Raw genomic sequence first — 22,100 nt, 5'->3', positions numbered from 1 at the left:
ATCAGAAAACATTTACATTTACATAACCCATAATAAGCAAAAATCAACCCAGTTTTGCAGAGGATTACTATATCGCTGAAAAAACAGCACAGACCGGCATGATTTCTATGCTGGTTTACCTGTTGGAGCAGCATAACTGTACTGGTTTAACTGTGCATAAAGCTGGTTCACGAGCAATATTTTATTAATGATAAGGGAACCCCAGCACATAAAAACACAACATATGCATTATGTTACATAACTACATGCATTATATTGGTCATGCTGGTAATCAACTTGTTTCCTCTGACAATTGACAAATTGGCTGGTCTACACAGTTTTTCTCCGGAAAATCATTATTGAGTAATTAACATGTATTAATATACATTATTTCTTAACACCTTCAATAGCTAGGAGGTAAGAATTCCACGTCAGACATTTGGAGAATTTATCCTTTATTTTCCTTTGTGGGTGATATACTACAGTAGCATCGAGGGGAATCGTACAACCTCCTCGTACAATTGTCTCATCATTACATTCCCTGCCCAAAACGGGCAATTACCTGTCGCTTCCGATGGTGCCAAACAGAGGACTTGCTCAGTGCTGCGGCGGTTGCCGAATAATCTGCCTCGGGTTACGATCGGTCATTTTTGTCGCTCGTGCTTCGACGTGGTTTCGCTGCATATATTGATGGGCATAGTGCCGAATCCCACCACCCCATACAGTGCACCCTTTTCGGGAAATGAACAAAGCTTTACGGTGCCAAATGGATTTCAAAGTTTGCCGTTCTTCGTTTTTATATGAACGATCGAGCTTGGTGTAACAGTTCTTACTGAAATCTAATTCCAAATATATTCATAATTTCTCTTATATGGAAGCAGATGAGGAAACATGTCCCTGGTCCGGAGTAACCTCGATTTCAGGAAATTTTCTGTTCAATTTTCAGCTACAAATATCGTTTTAAATAGCAGCGTTGCCTGCTTAAAGGGGTTCATCGCTTCACCGCAGCTCCCCCTAAAAATCTCGTCAAAACGCAGGGAAAAAAAAAAAAAAAAAAAAAAAAGCAAAAACACCAAAGCAAAAGGAATCTCTCGTGGTGTCTCACAGGCCCGCAGTGCAATTCTCCCGATTGCGAATAATGAATGAAAGCTAAATAAATCACATTACAAATCACACATGTATAAATACCAGGCATAAAATACCAACCTCCGCTCTTATCTTTACTTGAGAAGGAGCAACTGAAAAATACAAAGTATCAGGCCACTGTAAATGCCCCGCTACGGTTTAAAATCAGCCTTTATACATGACCAAAAACACACGATTAAAAAAAAAAAAAAGTCGATACAGCCCTGTTTATCAAGAAAATATAATAAAAAATATTTTAAAATATTAGAATACAGCTATACGGAATAAAGTAATACTAGTAGCACTGAATCAAATAAATCAATATTTCACTTTCTTCCACTTTCACCCACAATCATGTCAATCAAGACAACTACCGCTCAAACACTGATTATATCGGCATGAAATGTGGGAACTTCGCTTACAGCCGATGTTCCCCAAAATGTTCGGAGGCTAAGCAGAAACCATTCGTTTTTTTTCTGTCAGATTAATCGCAAGTGCTTTCCACTTCTCGTTTTTAATAATTTCCTCGCAATCGCACAGGTTCAGGCGTCATCACAGCAGCTGCTCCGGCGTGAATGAAGCCCATGCGGCGCCTCGGAAAGGAAAACTATAGGAATGCAGGTGGAAGGTCTCTGGGTCGGACTGCCGCCGCATTCACGCCAAGAAGCCCGTCTGACGAAAATGGACTTTTCACAAATAACTCATAAAAGACATCCTTCTTATAGTAAAACCCAGGTTGGCAAATTTACGCAGACAGAAAGAAAACAGTAGCTATTCACAAACAGGAGCCGCACCGGATTCGGACCGCCTAGGAGCGCCGCTCTTTGCAAAGGCTTCACCCTCCGGATCGGCTTCCTGTAACCTTCGATTCTCCCTCGAAAAGAAAATTTGCATTGAAAAGAAAAAGGGGGAAAACCCTTGCAATAAAATCCATACGTGGTACTACACTACGGATAAAACAACGTCGTTAAAGTGATGTGGAATTTCAGATTGAGAACTATTTTTCTCCTTTTTTTTTGCAAACTTTAAGCAAACTAATAAAAACGTTTCTTTTTTTTTCATTTTTTTTAAATAGAATTATTATTGGTACTATTCTCGTTGTCGCTTTCTCAATAGAAAAAAAAGACAATTGCCCACGGCCGCCAGGATCTAAGAGGCTGGTTTTTTCAGGTCCCGGATCTGTTTGATCAGGTAGGTCTTCTCGTCGTTGAACTGCTCGTCATCCGTGCGATCCTTCTGGAAGTTGCTGAGGAAATCGATTAGCTTGGTCTGGTTCTTCAGGAGGATGTCCACGATGGGCTGTGTCTTGTTGGGGTTGGCGACGAACACCTGAGCAAGACAGACACACGGAGCTCGCCATGAAGTGACTCCCGTAAATATATTCCTGTTTCATCAGAGCGTGGAAACACACCACAACAAACCATTTCCCCTCTCTGGAAGTTCAATACAAAAATAAAAAACAATATATAAAAGGCAAAAAACGATAAATGTAAATGCAAAATAGGTGTGTCTGTATTTTACGGTAGCTAATTGTACTGGCATATTACTGGCATACTCCTTGTATATTGCACTGTCCTGACTACCTGTGCACAACGTATACACTGTCTCTGCATACTGGTATATGGTAAGGTGACGAAGTTCACTTTAACTTTGAAATGTAGTTAATGTAATTATATTAGCAGATATACAACCAACAGAACTGAAATTGGTCTGAAACAAAATGGCAGAATTAAGCTAATGACAAAGTGTCAATTTTACAGCATCCTTACAGTTTGGGGGGGGGGGGGGCTGGTTGGTGAGATGGGAGACTTGAGCTATGAAGTAGAGCGCCTCCTTGTGGGCGTTTACCTTGAAGACGTGGAAGGCCTCGAACTGGATATTCGGGCTCTTATCCCTCAGCAAGTTCATCATGAGCTTCAGGTTTTCTGGCTTGCTGATGTAGCGCGTCATCACTGAGAAGTTATGTCTGTCCAAGAGCAGCTCCCCCAGCAGCTGTCACAGACAAAACGCCCGTGGGGGGGGGGGCATCGGGGATCAGCAGGTTTCGTTTTAATGCACAACATGTGGGACAATGCGACGTTACTGTTGTACTCGTTTGTCTTTTAGAACGCATTCCTTGTTACGGACGAACGTGCAGGCAGAGACACGCCATCAGCGTCTCATGTCTTGGAGTCCGGACAATAAGTGACATGGACACAGAGCCGTGCGGGAGGGGGCTGCGGGAGGGGGCTGCGGGAGGCTCACCTTGAGAGACTGCCTCTTGGTGACGTAGTTCTCAGAATGCAGGAGCTTCTCATAATCAGCAAATACCTGTGACATCACAAAGGCAGAGTTACTGGCTCTCCCCCCTTCACCGGCATGTCTCATTTAAATATTAATTATCAGACGTAAATCTCCTTGTTACAACTTTCCCTACTCCATAATGCACACGTCAAGACATTTCACCCCATGCCTCAGGTTCAGATACCTCATGGCATGTTTTCTGTCTCCTCTGAGACACGGACGCGCACAGGCGAGAGCAAAGCTTGGGGTCGGCCATTTAGTTGCTGCCTCTGGAGTATTTTGGGGGGTTGGGGGCCCAGCAAGCATGTTACTATTCTACTGTGGAAGGGATTCGAACCAGCGAACTTCCGATCACTGGCACAGAGGCCAAACACACACTGCTCCCTTGTTACGCTACCCCATTTAAATGTGATTTAAGTGATCTATTTCACTAAATTGCATTTTTGTTGAACAATCAAGTAAATTTTCCACAAGGTATCGGTGAACCCGCCCCCCCCCCTCCCAAATGAAGCCGGTACTTACAGCATCGTAGTTCTGCTCTAGATATTCAGCTACTAGAACCTTGTGTCTCGTGAGCAAGTCCTAGAGAGGAGAGAACAAGGCCTAAAAATCAACACCGATGGGGGGGAGGGGGGGGGTACAGTTTAAGCAGAAATCAGACTGGATCAAGAGACGGGGGTAGAGCAAGCGTGAGGCGTCTCTCCAGGTCTGGCTGACCTTGAAGGTGGCGAAGGCGTCGGAGGCGATGTCGAAGGTGGACATCTCTACATAGCTGAAGAAATCCCGGAACTGCTCCGAGTGCAGGACGATCTTGGCTAGGGGCTCGTGTCGAATGCACTCTCTCAGCATGATGCCACAGTTCAGAGCTACCTGGGGTGTCTCGTACCTGTGGAGTGGGGAGGGGGTTAAAATCCCGGCTATCAGTGAGACTCTTCACTACAGAGCGCAGGGCTATGGGTTGTCATGGTAACCCCGGCTGTTGCAGGTGCGGTGTAGAGTCAAGTCGCAAGCCTCACCCCTTCAGGAGGACAAAGAGCACCTCTTGGTGGGAGCAGAAGTACTCCACCGTTGGGCTCCTGGTGCCAATCTGCCTCCTCAGGATGTTGTTGAAGATCTGACATACGTCCTTCTTGCCCTGTTGGGGTTCAGTTGAGGGTGGGGGGTATCAAAAAAGTCCATCTTTCAAACTTTTGCATCCAAGAAAGAAAGGCTTTCTATCTAGAGATAGACAGACTCCAGCCTGGCAGTGGAAGGCGTTGGTGGCTTTGGGTGACCTCATGTGACCTCGGTGCAGGAAGGTTCAGGCCTCACCTCAAAGTCGATCACCTGCAGGTTCTGGACCAGGGAGATGAGCAGGCCACTGTTGTACAGCTCTTGGGCCAGCTGGGCAACAGTCTCTGTGTGCGGCTCCTTGTCATTGGTCCCGTAGAGAATCTCCTTCATGGCCACCAGACACTTGGACACCTCCTCTGATGCCTGGGAGACAAGCAAACGCATCTTCAGACATGGGTCTTCATAGTTAATGAACCCCTGAACACACACACACACACATTAGAAAACTGCCATAATCAATAGGCACCACTAGAGGGAGATAATCCACTTGATAACATCAGCCAGGCAGAAAAAATTATCCAGAACAGATACGGAGAAGTAGGCAGGGGCTCCTTGCTCATGTTCATATGCCAACAAGAGCGCGACAACAGCCGCTTTCACAGCCAATCAGGATGAGGCCCTGAAAACTAACCCAACAAGCAAACAGGAATGGCATCAAATCAGTCAATGGCTCCCTGTCCCATACCTTCTCCGTCTTCTTGTCCTGCTTCACCAGGATGGCCATGTTCTCCTTCAGTGTCCGGACGATGTCCGCCGGGCTCTTGTGAGATTTTCCAAACAGTGGCATGCTGGTGGTACGTCAAGCCTGAAAGCCAAGACGACCATTTAGGAACAGACGTGGAGAGCATAACCCAAACCCACTACGGATTCATGTTTTGATATTGCTTCTTGTACATGAGCTTCCACAGAGCTGTCAAAGGCACCTGTTGGTCATTGTCAAGAAAAAAAGTAAAGAAATGAAAACCAGAGCTAGAGCCTAGTGACCAGAAGGTTTTATGGTAATTGCCATCAACCCCCAGCACCTACGGTGAAATTATTTACTGTCCTAAGCAGTACTGAAATCATGGACTGTAAAAGGCTGTAGAACGAAAAAAGTGAAAGTGAAGTTCATATCTCAAAAGCCAGATAGCCAGTCCGAGAGCCGATCGGCTAACATCATAACAAGTCACCAGATGGAATAAAACAAAACCAGCCACAAAATAAAAGCCATTTATATAGTTTCAGCTAATCAAAGTTAGACCATGTATCGACATTCCACTTTTGGTGCGCGGTTCAGTCCACAGAAAAATACAGGTCTATCGGAAACAATGGAGTGCCCCCTACTGACTGGGGGACAAAAAACACAGAACACAAAGGCAGGGATGCAAGCGCAGTACACAGCCGTCCCAAATGTGCAGGCTACCGTAATGCAGTTCAGAGGGCTCATAGCGACCCGTGTCAGAGAGCAGACACAAGCACTGGTGCCACTCTGGTATTGAATTCAAACAGAACATAAAAGCAAATCAATAGCAGTAACATGTCAACCTCTCAGAGCTGCACAGTTTATCCATGCAGAAATAAAATCACAGGATTGAAACCAAAATGGAGGAATACAAGCTGGTAGCACTGGTGCAATACTAGAACCTCAGTTTTACCAAATAAAAAACACACATGAAATGGCACTGAAGCACTATGCATATACACCCTAAACTGAACCTTTCTCTGGAAGCTGGGACAAAATACAATTTTTAGTTATTTGACTGCATTCACAGATTTTTATAAAACTGAGGTTTAAGTTGTGGGGATCTGTAAAATACCCCCGCAAACTAAATCGTATGAAATTTTACCACGTCCCCACAATGTGGTAAAGACAAACCCACACAGCCCTTGATATCTGCGCTGGTCACACCCTTACCTGTTGCTGTGTGGGAGATTAAATACTTATTTTCACCCATGGACACAGGTCAGTTTGGGAGGCGACCGAGAGGAAAGAGGCCAAAATGGCTTCACCTCGCAAATATTAACACCCGATCTCCTCAAAGGAGAAACAGTCTTGTGGAGTGGAAAATGCGTATTTTACACCGACACTGTACCAAAATCTGGCTCCAACCTCTTATTCGCAGACCTGCATGAACGCGTGACCCCAGTGACCTCTGATATGAACAGCACCCAAGTGCAGCACCAAAACAACTCTACGGGATGAGCGGACCCCCCCCCCCCCAGCTTCTGCAGTAAGAGAGTGGCAGTGAGGCAGGCAGGACCAGCATATGACACCGGGCATCAGCCATCACAGACATTTCATTCATTTGCTTAATTTAGCCAAAATGATATTGCTGTCCATCCAATTTCTACTATGCTGAAGTTTATTCCAGGATGCAAAGGTCACAAGGACATGCCAGAGTGTCCATCACAGGCTGCACTCACAGACACAGCACACCTGAATGAAGTCCTCACCAACACTCAGAATACATGTCAACTCTACATGCAGGAATCACACCCACAAGCCTCTGTTAGACCACGGCCCTACCAACTGGGGCACCAGAACTCGAGCCTGCGGAGGCTACATGGTCACATGGCCCAGGTCGGACCTTACAGCTCACAGAACGTGGGTGTCCATGCCCTGACCCGACGATCTCCACCACAAGGCCTTGGGTGACCTTACAGCTAGATCGTCGACAGCTAGTTGTCAGAAAAGAGCAGCACTGATTGTAAGTAAGTGTGTCTGACAGTGGGTGGCTTGTCTGTGATCTCGGGGACACACACAGATGAAAATGTCCAAAGGATCAACAATAGGGATATTAACTGTCTTTAAGTCTTTAGGATAATAAAACTTCAGACAGGCTTAAGTTGTGTAACATGGTCTGTACTTAAGTCATAACTCAGATGCTCCACCAGATGGGGAAAAAAAAACTTAAAAGGAAACTAACAGCCATTTAAAGCATGGCAAATATATAATGTCACAAATGCATATTTTTACACAAGACAGAAGTGAATTACTGAAACTGGCAGATGTGATTCAGCGGTACCACATACAACTTGCACCCAAACCTGTTCTCCGGTCACTGTTGTTAATGCTACGTCCACATGAAGAAGCGCAGGACAAAAGTGCAACATGAAAACGTCTAGGTCTGTTTTCAGTGACCTACCGTTGTAAATCATGGTGGATCAAGTGTTCCCGTTGCAAAATCCTACATTGTGACTGCGGTGCATCAGAAGGCGGTCACCCAATTCAAGAAACATTTCAGGAGCACATCAAAGTGCCGAACTTTAAGTATTTACTGTTCAGCATATTTACTTACCAGACTCTGGGATGCACAGTAACTATGAATGCACGAACTAACTACTTGTTTGTTTTCGCACGAGCTGTAAATAAATATGGATGACTCCAGCGAAGCTGACCACATTCTTCTTCGGCGAACTCTGCCGCATCGATCTCTTTCTTTAACACATTTGCACAAAGTCGGGATGCATGGAGGGATCAGAGGAATGCACTGGCCCGCGCGCACGGCCCCTCTGTAAGTGCAGTTACGGCACGGCGCGTGGCACCGCTGCAACATGAAACATGTAAGGCGGCGCGAGCGTAAGCAGACAGGCGACATTCACAGCGCAGCCGAGCGTCTCCGGGGCGCAGCGGCCGATGGCCATTTCCTCCTACGGGACGGTCGCCCAGCATGTGCAAATCACCCGCTACCTTACTACTGTGTGGAAAAAACCCATAAAGACAGTCGAGCAGATTGGTAGATTAGCTTGTATCATGGCTTCATAGATTAGAAAATGTGCCCCTTTCGACGTAAGTTTCAAAGCGCGTACAAAGACAAATCAATCACAGCAAGAGGCGACCGCCAAGCCGCGGCCTACCCCGCCGGCGCCCCGTAACGCCTGCTACTCACGGATCGGATTATATTTAGTACCTTTTGGTCACTCGGATTCGTCGCTAGCTGGCTCGTCTCTCAATGCACCCGAGCTGCCTTTTCTTTTTTGGGCTGAACGTCACGGGAATGTGCGTATGAAGCCCCGGCGCTGCGGACGCGTTTCGGGGGCGGTGCCGCGATGACACTGCGGCTCAGCGCTGCTGCCCCGTAGCTGCGCCGCCTCGCATTACACCATAAACGATACGAACAGCAACAAGTACGACAGTGCGACGACGCAGCAAGCGGACGGTCATATAACATCAATAATAATAGTTATTATTAAGCAATAATCCTGTCGAAGAAAAATGCCAGTAATAAAGCCAGCACTGAATAAACAGTCGTTATTATGACCTAGAAAGCTTAATCTTAATATATTACTTATTCTAGGAAGTACACAATAGGACAGTGTCTTTTGGAAGTGTATGAAAATCAGCGTGATGCTGCTTTGAGCCCTGCATAATCAGCGCGAATGTATTTAATGGGAAGCCGGGAGCGGAGCGCGTCCGCCTCGAGGGATCACTGGCAGATCGTGTTTCTGCGGGCGGCCGGTTGGTGAAATTCAGGGCGCTTGCCAGTGTTTGGCATTTTTGGTGGTAGCATTTATGTGTTTGTTTTTTTCCTCCCAAACCGGGCACAACCAGAAGCGTAAATTTCCAAAGCTTTACGAAAGACCCTGCAGATCTTTTTATTATTAATTATTATTATTATTTTACATAAGAGACACCTTCTTGTGTACGGGCAGTCGATTTATTTAACGCTGGGACACGGGAGCACCAGCGCCGACCATCCTTTCCCTGATCGATAATAATAAGCATACAGACTTATATTAACCTAAGCATAACACAAAAGGAGTAGCCTTCACAGAAATGCTGATGAATTTTAATAAGCGACCATGGAGGATCAGTAGGCCGGTTAAGTTAAAAGGAAATCCGAAATCATTACATTTGGATTTCTCTGCCGGCTAATACAGACTATACCTGTGATCAGGTGTCCCTCCTCTAATTCACGGGCCTTGTTACCTACCCTCTCGGATAGTCGAGCTGTTGTATCGAGTTTCGTTTTTCACGACTTTGTCGAGTTACAGCTCAGGCCTAGGTCCCATTAATGATTGTAATTAACGCAGAATCAGCCGTGATTAGTGCTTGGCCGTGGATGTCATTTCTCGCTTTTGCGAGATCTGCGAATGGGCGCGATGACTAAAAAATGTTCGATCAGTAAATTTAAACCTTGCACCTGCGAATGAACAAAAAGTCGCATCAAATTATACATTTAATTGCACCCCAGTGTACGAGAAACAATGCTGGCCACGGCAAACCTCACAGAGAGCACACACCAGTGAAATTAATACAAGTTGCTTTATTTTCTCTTTCAGTACAGCGTAGACTTTCTTACATACATATATACATACATATATACATAATTTTATTATTGACCCAGTTACCATAGGAAAAAAGACATCTGCGGCAATGTGCTGCATAAAGTGTGATAATAACATCAATATCATATTGACTTAGAGTGCAAATGGAAAAAAAATTAAAAGTACGTTATTTTACATCACATTTTCTGACAAAAAATCCAGTAGACTCAATGACAATTGCTGGTTGGAGGAATGTCCAGGGTTTTGTAACAAATATTATCAGGCATAATACTGAACCGGGAAGCGTTAAGCAGGACTACGGGACGGCTGATTGTTTTACAAGTGATGTGTAATGTTCACCGGTAATCAATTTCATTCAAACAAAACGGAAACAGTTAAGACGTATAAAAAAAAACAGACCGTTTACAGTGTACCATGGGTTACTATACCATGGCTTATAACCTCAACTTCTTTGGATGCTTTTATAAATCCATCCTTTCTGTGATATTAAATAACGCTCCATGCTTAACGACAAGTTTTAAAAACGACATCCAGTGTGAAGACAATGACCCTTAAACAGTACTTCAGTGACATTTGCATGTGATTGTGTACCAATGATATATCTACACAACATCAATGTTAAGTAATCTGAGTCCCTCGCCAGTCTTTTACCAGGAAATACGTTAAATATCACCGGTGCTTCTGAGTAACTCATGCGGCATGAACTCAGCACCTTACAGGTATAGTTCACAGCGACAGAGCGAGATTGATCAAACCTGACAAATCCACCTGCAGTGATCACAACACCCAGTTCAGCTATGCAGTGCATGGGCACAGTAACCACGAGTATAAAAAGCTATTTCATTGATACAAGTTTATATTCTTTCGAAAGTTTTCCATTTGTACAATAAATGCCCTGGAACGTTTTTAACTGAAAAGACATTCTTGTGACATACAGGAATGGACCACAGTGTCAGTAAAGTCTGGAGCGCCTGTTATGTAGATAGCACATTTCAGAGAAACATGTAGCTGAGCACAATTTCCTTGGTTTTTATAGGGCATCAGATAGTTTGGCAATCCCAGGTGTGCTGCTCCAGCAGGCACACACACACACACACACACACACACACACACACATACATACAGACAAGGGTTTAGAGCAGTCCAGTCCTCCGGGACCCACAGACAGTCATGGGCATTGTTAGGCTTGATCATTTGGGGCTGTAGCCCCGAGTATTTTAGCCCCGAGTATTTTAGTCCCGAGTATTTTAGCCCCGAGTATTTTAGTCCCGATGCCAATCTTCAAAGACAAGCCCCAGGTAAATATGATTTAATCCCAGATTTTTTTGATAGCTAGAAATGCCCCATATCCACATTTTTTGCCCCCACCGGGAGCTGGGAGGGAACAAAAACGTGGACTGTCTGCGGGTCCCCGAGGCCCGGGATGGGAATCACTGGGTGGAAACATGAAGTGAGAAGCATCAGGGGCGACTGCGTGCCGTGCCGTGCCGGGTGCGGCTTCAGGCCTTGATGTCGGAGAAGCTGGCGTAGGTCTCGCTGCAGCTTGACGAGGTGCTCAGATGACCGGAAGCACTGCCCTCTGCAGGAAGGCCCCGGCAACAACAAGGCAAGCACACAGATTAAGGTTTTCAGAATTTCACCGGGATTAAAATTTCCTGAACACCTAGCAACACAGGGTCATTGAACTGTGCTCAAATGCATCAAAGTCTGAGAAACAACACAGTGCTGTGGGGTGTGTAGTGAAATACAGATAGGGGGGGGGGGGGGGAACCATCACAGCAGGACCAGCAACACAGGGTCATTAATAGTTGTGGAAATACAGACTGGTGCCAATTCTGAAAACAACACTGCTGCTTCATGGATCTTTGCAGATGTCACCCCCAAAGGAACATTCTAGCCTGCTGGTGCTGCTGTGAGGCCAGCCTGCCTGAGATTTAAGGTAGTCACACAGAATGCCTGGATGGGAGGTGGGAGCAGGCCAGAGATGGCATGGTGGTGGTGGGGGGGCTTATTTGACACATTAATACGAAGCCATTTATGGTAGAGGGAAGGATTATAATGTATGTGCACTCAATGGGATTCGCACCCACAACCTCTGTGTTCCTAGTGCAATGCTCTACTTGTTGAACTTTTTTGGACTGTGTAGCTGTACATGGGGACACGTTACCTGAGCTGCTGAGGGATTGGGAGGACTTAGACTCCCCAATAAGAGACAGCAGGTTGGAGGGCGTGACCCACCCCTCCTTACTGGTCTTGAGGTTACGCACGAACCTGCGTGGGGACAGAAAGGATGAATCGCCGGAAGAGTCAGCGCTGTGGAGCAAAGGCGTGTGTCTGAGAGACCCTCACCACTGGCCGTCCTCGCCCTCCTTAATCAGCTGAACCATATCTCCGCTCTTGACAGTCAGGTCCTGCTGTCCCCCTTTCTCGTAGTCGGCCACCACTGTGTACTTCCCTGGGGCCTGTGGGTCCGAGCAGAGACGTGGGCAAGGGGTCCGTCACACTTGGAGACCCCCACTACATGGTCAAACCGTGAAAATGAGTTTTAAACTGAAGATGAAGTGGAAAAGGCAATGAAAGTTACATTCACAGTATATACTCATAATCACATACTGGAAGCCCTTATTTTTAAACAGCTTGTCCTACCCTGGATGCTATGGGCACAAGGCAGGGAACAACCCTGGCTGGGGTGCCAACCCATGGCAGGGCACAGTCACACGCCATTCACACACACACACACACACACACCTATGGGCACTTAGGTAACTCCAATTAGCCTCTGCATGTTTTTGGACTATCGGGGGAACTGGAGTCCCTGGAGGAAACTCCACACACATGGAGTCATGGTGGAGACTCAAACCCTGGTCCCAGAGGTGTGAGGCAACAGCGAAAACCACTGCACCACCGTGCCACCCAAGATTAAAACATGTATTTTCAGATACATGTAATAGAAAAACTCATTCAAGAGAAGAAACATGTATTTTTGTCTTTGACAAAATACTGCATACTAATTTTATTGTAAAGATAAAATAGAGGATAGATAAAATATGTGTGGAATTTCTTAATGACAGGACTGAGCTGTCGCCCGGCTCTTAGTGGATGTGTGGGCAAGAAGTTCCCTCCGTAGCCCAAAACTACGAGGAGGCTATGAGCCAGGCACCACCCAGGCGGGCAGTGACTGTACACTAAGTCTCATAAATGGAGACCAGAATGTTCTGGAAGGCCACAAGGGCAATAAAGCTGCAGCCACATGCAATTTTCATCTGATATGAAACCCAGCCTCCAAATTAATAACATGGTGGTTTCTGTTCCTCGCAAAACAGAAAACTCGCAGATAACCAGGACATTGGCAACCACTGTTTCCAGCAAAATCATATCCACAACAGCACTATGATGTGGATGTACACTGGAAATGTCCATACAAGCCCAAGGACAGATAGAGATCAGCCGATACACACAGAACGACAGTGACTGGCACACAGAAACACAGACTGACTGATGCAAACTGATGCTGATTAATGAACAGATGCAGCCAAACAGGAGGTGCAAAGTCCGACTGACACTGACAGGCAGGCAGAATGAACACAGACCAGCTTTCTGCCCACTTCCTCCTCAGGGTCGGAGTTCAGGGGGTCCTCGGTGCTGGAGTAGCCGTCATTCTCCTCCGAGATGTCCAGAGAAAGAGAGGCCTTGGCCCAGCCTGGTAGAGAGAAGATGCATTAGGAGACGGGAGGCTACACTCGTCTGTCCACGTTGGACTCCTCTGCTGGGATTGTCAGGTCCCACTACATGCGCACAGCATGCAGACACATACACCGTCATGGGGGACAAGGTGCCACAGTGCTGCAGGAGCTCATTATGACTGATGGTGATGTTCCAGTGCTCAGGTATATGCTGACCTGGTGCACGGGTCTGTGGTGGGGGAGGGAGTGTGCCCCCTTCGGTGACAGAGCTGCGATCGAGAACCGAGTCAGGGAACTACGAAGTGGAGGACGGATCCACAAGAGAGAACCACATGACACAGGGAGATCCCAGGATGACAGTCCCAAGTCTGAGAACACCACACCAATTTGGGTCAAGGGTGCCCAACAAGCAGCGCATGCACCTCCAACAGTGATCATCATCCCAAACCATGACAGCAGCAACACACCAAGACCTACTTTCCTGGTTCATCCGAGGATGGGATGCATGTAGGATCACAAACTCACAACACCAGTGGTGATCTTCAGGACTGCAATAGGGCTGCCCAGATCTGGGCATTTTACCAACTTTATTAATCATATTCACCAAAAAATGCACGCAGAGAAGATAAAAAAAAAAAATGACACTCTGGGTTCCACTAAACATTCCAGTGCCTCTAAACTGGAATGTTTTTGGTGTGGTGAATGTTAGATCACAGGTTCATCCATTGCAGAAACACCAAAAGGAGGATGGGAAAGAAGATTTCTCGCGTGCACAGAATCTCCTGAAAGAGCAGGACAGGCCAGGAAGACAAGAACACCCCAGCCAGCGGTGAGTTACCTCTCCTCCTGGCCTGCATCAGGCTGGAGCTACTCAGCCATTTCACCCTATTCAGGGAGATGGGTGGGCCTGTATCTGTGGGGGTTGGGGGGGTTAAAGGGAGCAGTCGTCAGTCTGAGAATCTTCAGTTCAAATTTTGGCTCCTTGATGACCACGATCAGGCTGCCCTTTCTGGGCCCATGAGCGGGTTTTGGTTCTGTATGGATTCACAGTGTACCGGAGGGTCTACAGACGACACAACGTCCTTCCATATTCAAATAAAGGAGGCCTATGGCTATCGCTTATGGCACTTTTCCACTGGCATGCAGGAACCGAGCAGTACTGCGAAGAGCGGTTCCAGCGCGGTTCCAGCTCGCTTTGGTTTTCCACTGCAGGAGGGTCAGCTCGGTAAAGGCGTTTCCAGGTTTGGGTGTGACAGCGATCATAAACCTAAGAGATGGCTAACAGTGTACATCATGATTTCCTATGTGCTAATATCTGCTGGCAAATCTGTGAGAATCTCCATGTCATGTTAGCATCAAATGCTAACGGATTTAGCATTTGCGTGCGTAAACTTGCATTATGAATCCGTTCCGTTCAGCTGTTCTATAGTACTTTTTTAAGTAGGAGGTTGGAAGCTTTCAAGTTCTGAGTAATCGGGAATACATTGCAATATTCATTATTAATAATGAATAATATGTAGAATATATGTTTTTTCCTTCAGATAATCCAAGTGTATCGAGGAAGATCACCAATATCTCCGTGCATTTCGACCAGTAAGATGTTGGTGACACATCCAGTTTGGTTTGATCACGCTTTCAGTCCTGCTAGTAATCAGAGACCCTTCAGCGCCGTCACGACGCTGGTACGGCTTGGACAATTTTCAGTGGAAATCCGTTTGGTTCTTGGTGCCAGTGGAAAAGCACCATTAGAGGACTAAATGAAAGAACACAAAATGAATTTGAAAGGGGATGAATGCTGAGATGAAAAACACAGGATGGACATACACGGGACTCAATGCAAGCCACCCATCTCATATACAACAAGTGAAGAGAGTGTTCAGCTCTGTATTATTGGGACATGAGAAATTCCCATATCCAGTCTGCCCCCTTGTGGGAGGGAGGGAATGTGGCAGGAGGACAGAATACCTCTAATGCCAAAAGGAGTTGGGTCGCTCTTAACCTCATGCCGTTTGGTTTTGTGGTCTGGGCTAGGGGGGGATCCTGGTAGCGATGTGGGAAGAGAGGAAGAGAGGGGAGAGGACAGTGAAACAGACAGGAGGAGACAATATATAAAAGAGAGGGGTATCCTGGGACTGGCGTCTTAAGCTGTGGATCATAACTGGCAAGTCTTAATGCCGCGCTAATGGCTAATGCTAACCTGACAGTGGTAGTTTTGTGGTAAGGTGTTTAGAACTAGATGGTGTGACCTGTCCGGAGAGACACCTTCTAGCAATCAAGTTGGATCCTACATGGTGTAGTAATTCTACCTGATGATGTGCAAAAGCTTTTCAGAAAAAAAACTACAGTACCCAGATCAATCCATGTTTTCTTAAGGGTTTTGTGCAGTTTTCAGCACAGATGAGGTGTGTTTAATGAACAGCGCCACCTGCTGGGCCAGTTTTACCTTTCTGGCTCTTGAGGTTGCTGAAGCTCTGTAAGGTAAAGCGCTTTTTGGCCACGGCTGCCCGCTCTGTGGTGGGGCTGGTGACTGGCTCATCTAAAGCGGCGACCCCATTGGCCGGGAAGATGGGGGAAGTGATCCGATTGGCCGGTGGAATGGGTGGAGTGAGGGAGGAAGAGGGAGAGAGAGGACAAGGAAGGAGGGTGGGGAAGGAAAGGAAAGCGGGGGTTAGAGAGACAGCGCAGAGGGGCAGCTTGTTTTGTGTGCTTTGGGGGTTTCTGGGTTTATACAGGGTTCAGTGAACAGCCTGAAAAAACAGCAGGAGGTGTCAATACGGCGGCAGGAGGGAACCTAGAGATTTAAACATCGATAATTATCAGTATGAAGGGGCTACTTTTTGGGCAATGTTGCTCGGGCACATTCCCATCAATACTGGGCAACAAATTTCTATTCGAAAAACTTTGATTGATACAGATGAGATACAGATGAGTTGCCCTTTGTCTCACCTGGATGGCAGTTGCCCGGCAACAGCGGTCAAAAAGTAGCTGTGTGTATCATCACCTTTAAGCAGTCAAAGAAATTGACGTTTAAATGATTTTCATGTTGGTATAAAACTATGCTATCACGTCTGTTACAGTTTGTTAGCTTAACCATCTCAAAACCTCTGCTAAAGTCCCGCCAGTATTTGTATAAATCGTCCGTGTGTTTTGACTCGACCACTAACACACCTTGTTAATATCTTGACTTTTTAAACTAATTAAACTAATTCATTAATTGAGCTGACAGTGAAATTCAACGAAAACACAAAATTGCCCCTGGGGAGAGGTTAGGGAACTGAGGCGGTATTTATCTAGTCACCCAGCAAATTATCAGTAACTTTTTAGAGAACGGAAAAAATTCTACATAGTTTGTACTGTGTTACTCTTAATTTGCATATATTCTAATGTTAAATTGTGTTTCTTGTCCCAAGCAAATATGCACTTAATATCCTGATAAACAGCTTTAAACGTTCAGTACTGTATAAACACATAGTGCCACTGCACGTACTCCTGGATACAGCGTGTGTATATAAGGGGATGGTTACCATCGAGGATCTGCGCAGTATCGCACTGACTGCGCAGAGTAGGCAGACGCTCATTTAAGCCCAGGGTCAGTAACCCCCCTGGGTGAGATGTGCAGAGAGGACAGGAGGGTGGGCCGATAAGAACCAATCATAACGAGGAGCTTTAGGGTTTGGGAGGCGGGTCCACATAGCCCAGGCCCGGGATTGGCTCCTGGGGGTCCTACCTTTGCTCTTGTCATTGTACTTGGGTGAAGATGAGGAGCTTGGCTCGGGGCTGGCGGGCTCCGTTTTCTTCTCCTCCCCCTTCTTCACACTACCCCTATGACTGGTTTTCAAAGGACTGGGGGGGAATGGAAAATAACAGACACCCTGGTGAGGTCTCAGAACTCCTGGAGTGTGGCCTGGAAGCGCTTTCAGGTCTTATAATCGATCACCTACAGCTGGAGCTGCCAGTGCAGGTGTGTCGCCTAAGTGCAGGAAGCTCACCTTACGCTGACAGGGGCTGATTCTGAAACAGGGAACTGGAATGTTTGGTCTGGCGCCCTCTGCTGGCTGGCTTCTGGTAAAAAAACTTATATTACTTTACGTAGGTCTTCCATTACAAACACAACAACATTCTTAAGGCAACACATGACCCTGTAGGGTTCACGTACGTAACATAATAACTGCCATCTGCATCTCCATCTAAAACTAATTCAGTTTAGTCACTAAATTCAATTACTAGTTTTTCAGAGATACTTCTTTGTGACTTTGGCAGAAAGCAGGAAAAATCAGTGCTAAACTCCGCAGAGCTACTCATTAACAGGTCATTTCAGTTGACCAACACGCACGCACTGCCTTTTCTGGATACCAGTGTGTTTAATACCACCCCTCCCAAAAAACATTTGTTTCAGGAAGTGAGCAGCTCCTTCATCGAAGCCTGAGCCACATCTAACCTCTGCAGGCCTTCAGCTGTCCCGTCAGGACTTTGCGGATCTCGTTCACCCACGCCGTCTTGACCTCTGCGGTAGATGCCTGTGGGTCACATGGTTAAACTGTGAGGGGACACTGTTCCTGTCACCCAAACAGTCATACGTTGCGGTCACACTGTGGGCCGTCGGCGAGCCACATTGACGCACCTGCACGATGTAGACCTCCTCTCTGGCGTTGCACCACACCTCAAACTTTTTGCTATCCCCCTTGACGGTTTCTGTGATGCCCACGGCCTTCATCTGAAGGATGGAGGAGAAACAGAGAGGGCCAGAGAAGGTCAGAGAAGAGAATCCGTCACAAAGCTGTAGGTTCCACAATCTGCCGGCTCACTCATCACAGAATCGAACCACTTTGAAAAGCACCATCCATTAGTCAGACTGAGATTGCATTACCCTTAATACACTGAAAGAGACACATGTCAAAAATGTAAAAGCAACTGCAACTAAATAGCTAAAAGAAACAGCAACAATAGGTAAGCAGCTTTCAGTGATAACAGAACCCAAAGAAAACACCAAAAAAACGCCAAAATCAGTAAAATCAACTGCACATAAGACGTTACGGCAGAGATCATACAGTATATAGCAGTGGTTCCCAACCCAATCTTCAGGGACCCCGGACAGTCCACATTTTTGCTCCTTCCCAGCTCCCAACACCTGTACCAGGTGTTCGGTGTTCTTGATTGGCTGGGAGCGGAGAGGGAGCAAAAATGTGGACTATCTGGGATCCCTGAGGACTGGGTTGGGAACCACTGGTATATAGACTAAAGTATTGCGACACGCCTCTTAATCAATGAATTTAGGTGCTTGATTCAGAGCCATTGCCACAGGTGTATAAGATCAAGCAGCTGGCCATGCAGTCAGGTTTACAAATTTTTATGAAAGAATGGGTCATTCTGAAGAGCTCAGTAAAACCAGGGAATGCATGGTACTGTCACAGGATGCCACCTTTACAGTAGCCAGTTCAGGAAATTTCTAATTGCAGAGCAGTAATATACCAGCCGACACCCCCAAATTTCTAGGGATCTGTGCCAGCAATAGGAAGGTTGCTGGTTCGAATCCTGTGAATTCCAGGAGTGATCCTACTCCGTTGGGCCCTTGAGCGAGGCTCTTAACCTGCAATTGCTTCATCCTGGGTATGACGTTAATCTACATCCAGCCCTATAAGGAGGTCCTCCAACTTACAGGGAAATTTGGGGGTTGGTGGAGGGATTGACACTCCAGCCACCAGAAAAAACCTCACACTGGTCCATTAGGACTAGTAATCAGTGTATGCTCCTTACCTGACTGTTATGATCATGCCAATCGATTCTCAAACCTCCCTAATTTTCACCATCTAACATGTGCAGGTATGGAGACGCCCCACGTGTCGGACTCACGTTGAGCGTGTGCTTGAAGCTGTAGGAGGGTGCCTTCTCGTAGCCCTCCCCGTTCTCCTCCCGGCGCTTGCAGAAGAGCAGCGCCTTCTCGTGCAGGAACAGGTGACGCTGCATCGGCTTGAAACGTGCCAGGTCCTTCACCTTGGCGTGACCCTTCTTATGCTCTGTCCACACGCTGAAGGAACCCTGCATCAGTAGTCTGCCCAAGTCGCTAAGGTTACCCTGAATGGGGGGGGGGGTTGATTGTTGTTACTCTTCACACAAGGTTTATCGAAAAGTCCACAGTAATCCCCCTTAGACGCGGGACTGTGCATGGAGTCCATCTGCTCATTAACCTACAGGCTGCGCCCTCACCTCGTATCCGGTGATAGCGATGAGGTGCATGGAGTCATTGACGGCCTTCAGGATGCCCAGGATGGACGTGAGCGCCTCCTGTAGGTCGTCAGCACCCTCGCAACCCTTACTGTACTTCAGCAACTCCTGCAGTATCGGCCGGGATATAAGATTGCATCACTCCTTCGCACAACCTTCTACTTCGCAAACTAGCGTTGCTTCTAGTCAGCTGACCAAAAATCAAAGTGATCTGAGCAAAAAGTGGACACACAGGGGGCAGAATGTGGGGATTCTTTGCACTGGTGACTTAAGCTATAGAAGGTGACATAAGATGCCTTAATGCAGCCCGGAGCTCAAAATGCCAAGAAGCAATCAGAATGCTCACCTTCAGCAGAAGCTGATACTTCGTTATTCTCTGGACGGGTTTCAGCAGGTAGGAGTCCAGTCCCAGCTTGTGTTCCAGATTCTTCTGGCACTCCTGTTTGAACCAGTTACAGGTGTGTGTTTTCACTACAGCTTAAACCAGTTGGAGCAGTATTTTCTACTCCAGTTTGTTGAAGCAGTCATCTAGCGGAGTTCCTCAGGGACCCACAGATAATCCACGTTTTCGCTCCCTCCCAAGGAGCAAAAATGTGGTCCGTCTGGCAGGGAGCTCAGAGGGAGCAAAAACATGGACCGACTGTGGGCCCCCGAGGACCTGATTGGGAAACACTGATCTAGTGCAACAGCCAATTAGAGATGGAGCCCTCTCACTGAGCTCAGCATTGACGAATGGTGAAGGCTCACCTGGAAGAAGGCGCAGTCTGAGCACTGCCTCCACAGACTCTCGGAGCGAGGTTTGTTCTGACAGTACTTCTCATAAATCTGTAGGTCTGTCATCTGACATACAGAAACCAGCATATTACAAAGAGGCCTCATTTCTGACATAAGTCACCTTTTACCCAAAGCCACTACTCTAACCGGCCTTTTCATATTACTCATTTATACAGCTCGATGCACACGAATGAAATTCAAGATTAAATGTCTTGCTTAATCATCCACAGAAATGTGTCCCAGCCAGGAACCAAAACGATAACCGACTTGAAGGCTTGGATCCCTGCCAACTAGCGCTGTGTCAGTGGCAGTTTATCCAAGCCAACAGACACGACTAATCGCACACAGATGCGGGGCGCCGTAACTAACCCTCTCTAGGAAGCAGCGTCCCACCAACTCGGGAGATTCCGTGTACATTTCCAGCTCCCTGAGAAATATCCTGGTGGAAAAGAGGAGGAAAGTTATTTTGGGGAAGCTTGTACAACATCCTAACTGCTGTGATAAGTGAACTGTCGTGTAGCCTGAAGTTGAGCTAATCATTTTTATCATTCCAACATGTTGCGCTTGTCTGTATCCAGAAATGTAAGCACCTCTTATGGAACTCGTAGATCTCAGGCATGTTCCCGAATAGAACGTCTTTCTTGTTCTGAAGGGCGCTGGGAATGAGGGGCTGCATGGCAGGATTGTCCATCTCCGCAGCATAGCCCTGGAAAGACATCGCAAAAACGGTCACACTAATATAACTTTGCTAAGACTGTACGTTCTGCAATGGCGCCCTCTGGCGGACACAGAGGGAAAGTGCAACACGAATCACCTGCAGCACACACAAGAGCTCCTCCACATAGGCTCTCTCTGTTTCCAGGAGCTCATTCATCACGTGCCTGCAAATAAACACGGGTGTTAACGTGCTCACGCTGGCACGGCACCACTTCTGAGCCTTGACCTTGAACCTTTGTGCCTCACCGTCTCAGGACGGCCAGGTTCTCCTCCTCCTCGGACTGTGAGGCGTGCCTGGTGGCGCTGTTCTGCCTCTGAGCCTCCGCCTGAGGAGGGTGGAGGCACATGCCCGTTTAGCAGCAGGCCGGTTGCGAGGCAGGCCGGCGTTCCACTGAGGGCGGCAGACACACGCTTACCCTCCTGCAGGTCTCTCCGTTCGGAGCATCATCCTCACTGGTGGCTTTTTCTGGGACCCGGTGAGCTGAACAGAGAATGAAGAGGTTGAGATCTACTGATCTGCCAGCAGGAACTGGACAACGCCCCTTTGAGTCAGGGGCCGGCACTGCGTAACGCTGGGGCTCACCTGGGGAGGACAGCGGCGACTTGCTGTAGGCCTCTGGTCTCGGGGCCACAGGCTGGACGGGGCGAGTCTGCTTGGCCGCCAGCTTCTTCAGGCTCACCATCCGCTTGTCGAACATCTCCAGCATGGATGCCTGCTTCTTGAAGCCTTTCTCCACATGGTCCTGCAAAGGCCAGTGTGGACAAACCCTGAGGTCAAAAGTCTATCCTGAATGCACACATCCATCCATCCATCATCTAACTGTTTATCCTGGGGGGTATTCCACAAAGCAGGATTTCCCAGTTAGCTGCATAAGCTAAATGTGAAAACTGGCAAATAGGAAGAGAGGTAAGTTGCATTCCTATCAGTTTGCTGGT

At 47.1% G+C, this 22,100-nt stretch overlaps 2 protein-coding genes across 13 annotated transcripts in view; both read right to left on the bottom strand.

Moving 5' to 3' along the window:
- Positions 1 to 417: 417 nt before the first annotated feature.
- LOC111837762 (calcium-binding protein 39-like) lies at positions 418 to 9,516 on the bottom strand. 3 transcript variants are annotated; one of them, XM_023800291.2, is made up of 9 exons: positions 9,414 to 9,516; positions 5,186 to 5,305; positions 4,699 to 4,863; positions 4,404 to 4,522; positions 4,105 to 4,273; positions 3,910 to 3,969; positions 3,349 to 3,414; positions 2,953 to 3,096; positions 418 to 2,433 (listed from the first exon to the last, which is right to left on the bottom strand). In XM_023800291.2, exons 2-9 carry the CDS (start codon positions 5,285 to 5,287, stop codon positions 2,254 to 2,256), a joined length of 1,005 nt encoding a protein of 334 aa, XP_023656059.1. In that variant the 5' UTR covers positions 5,288 to 5,305; positions 9,414 to 9,516; the 3' UTR covers positions 418 to 2,253. The 3 variants fall into 3 exon arrangements, with proteins under 3 accessions (XP_023656059.1, XP_023655898.1, XP_023655967.1); XM_023800130.2 differs by lacking the exon at positions 9,414 to 9,516 and adding an exon at positions 8,391 to 8,549; XM_023800199.2 differs by lacking the exon at positions 9,414 to 9,516 and adding an exon at positions 7,779 to 8,373.
- Positions 9,517 to 9,726: 210 nt separating this feature from the next.
- mcf2la (mcf.2 cell line derived transforming sequence-like a) overlaps positions 9,727 to 22,100 on the bottom strand; it is a 51,291-nt gene continuing 38,917 nt past the window's right edge. For 7 of the 10 annotated variants that reach the window (XM_072698671.1, XM_072698683.1, XM_072698681.1 and 4 more), the window contains 20 exons: positions 21,748 to 21,907; positions 21,581 to 21,645; positions 21,411 to 21,490; positions 21,262 to 21,328; positions 21,038 to 21,153; positions 20,817 to 20,886; positions 20,421 to 20,513; positions 20,020 to 20,112; positions 19,656 to 19,781; positions 19,302 to 19,523; positions 18,073 to 18,165; positions 17,890 to 17,968; positions 17,441 to 17,513; positions 17,179 to 17,294; positions 15,895 to 15,987; positions 15,417 to 15,491; positions 13,359 to 13,468; positions 12,118 to 12,230; positions 11,936 to 12,039; positions 9,727 to 11,347 (listed from right to left, as the gene is read on the bottom strand). In XM_072698671.1, coding sequence (XP_072554772.1) covers positions 11,268 to 11,347; positions 11,936 to 12,039; positions 12,118 to 12,230; positions 13,359 to 13,468; positions 15,417 to 15,491; positions 15,895 to 15,987; positions 17,179 to 17,294; positions 17,441 to 17,513; positions 17,890 to 17,968; positions 18,073 to 18,165; positions 19,302 to 19,523; positions 19,656 to 19,781; positions 20,020 to 20,112; positions 20,421 to 20,513; positions 20,817 to 20,886; positions 21,038 to 21,153; positions 21,262 to 21,328; positions 21,411 to 21,490; positions 21,581 to 21,645; positions 21,748 to 21,907 — 2,028 coding nt within the window. In that variant the 3' untranslated portion in view covers positions 9,727 to 11,267. Of the gene's footprint in view, positions 11,348 to 11,935; positions 12,040 to 12,117; positions 12,231 to 13,358; positions 13,469 to 14,289; positions 14,365 to 15,416; positions 15,492 to 15,894; positions 15,988 to 17,178; positions 17,295 to 17,440; positions 17,514 to 17,889; positions 17,969 to 18,072; positions 18,166 to 19,301; positions 19,524 to 19,655; positions 19,782 to 20,019; positions 20,113 to 20,420; positions 20,514 to 20,816; positions 20,887 to 21,037; positions 21,154 to 21,261; positions 21,329 to 21,410; positions 21,491 to 21,580; positions 21,646 to 21,747; positions 21,908 to 22,100 lie in introns of all 10 variants that reach the window. The other 3 variants (XM_072698688.1, XM_072698668.1, XM_072698687.1) reach the window with 3 other exon arrangements.

The sequence above is a fragment of the Paramormyrops kingsleyae genome, chromosome 1, assembly GCF_048594095.1.
Source record: "Paramormyrops kingsleyae isolate MSU_618 chromosome 1, PKINGS_0.4, whole genome shotgun sequence".
NCBI lineage: Eukaryota > Metazoa > Chordata > Actinopteri > Osteoglossiformes > Mormyridae > Paramormyrops > Paramormyrops kingsleyae.
This window is presented reverse-complemented; position numbering and strand designations above follow the sequence as displayed.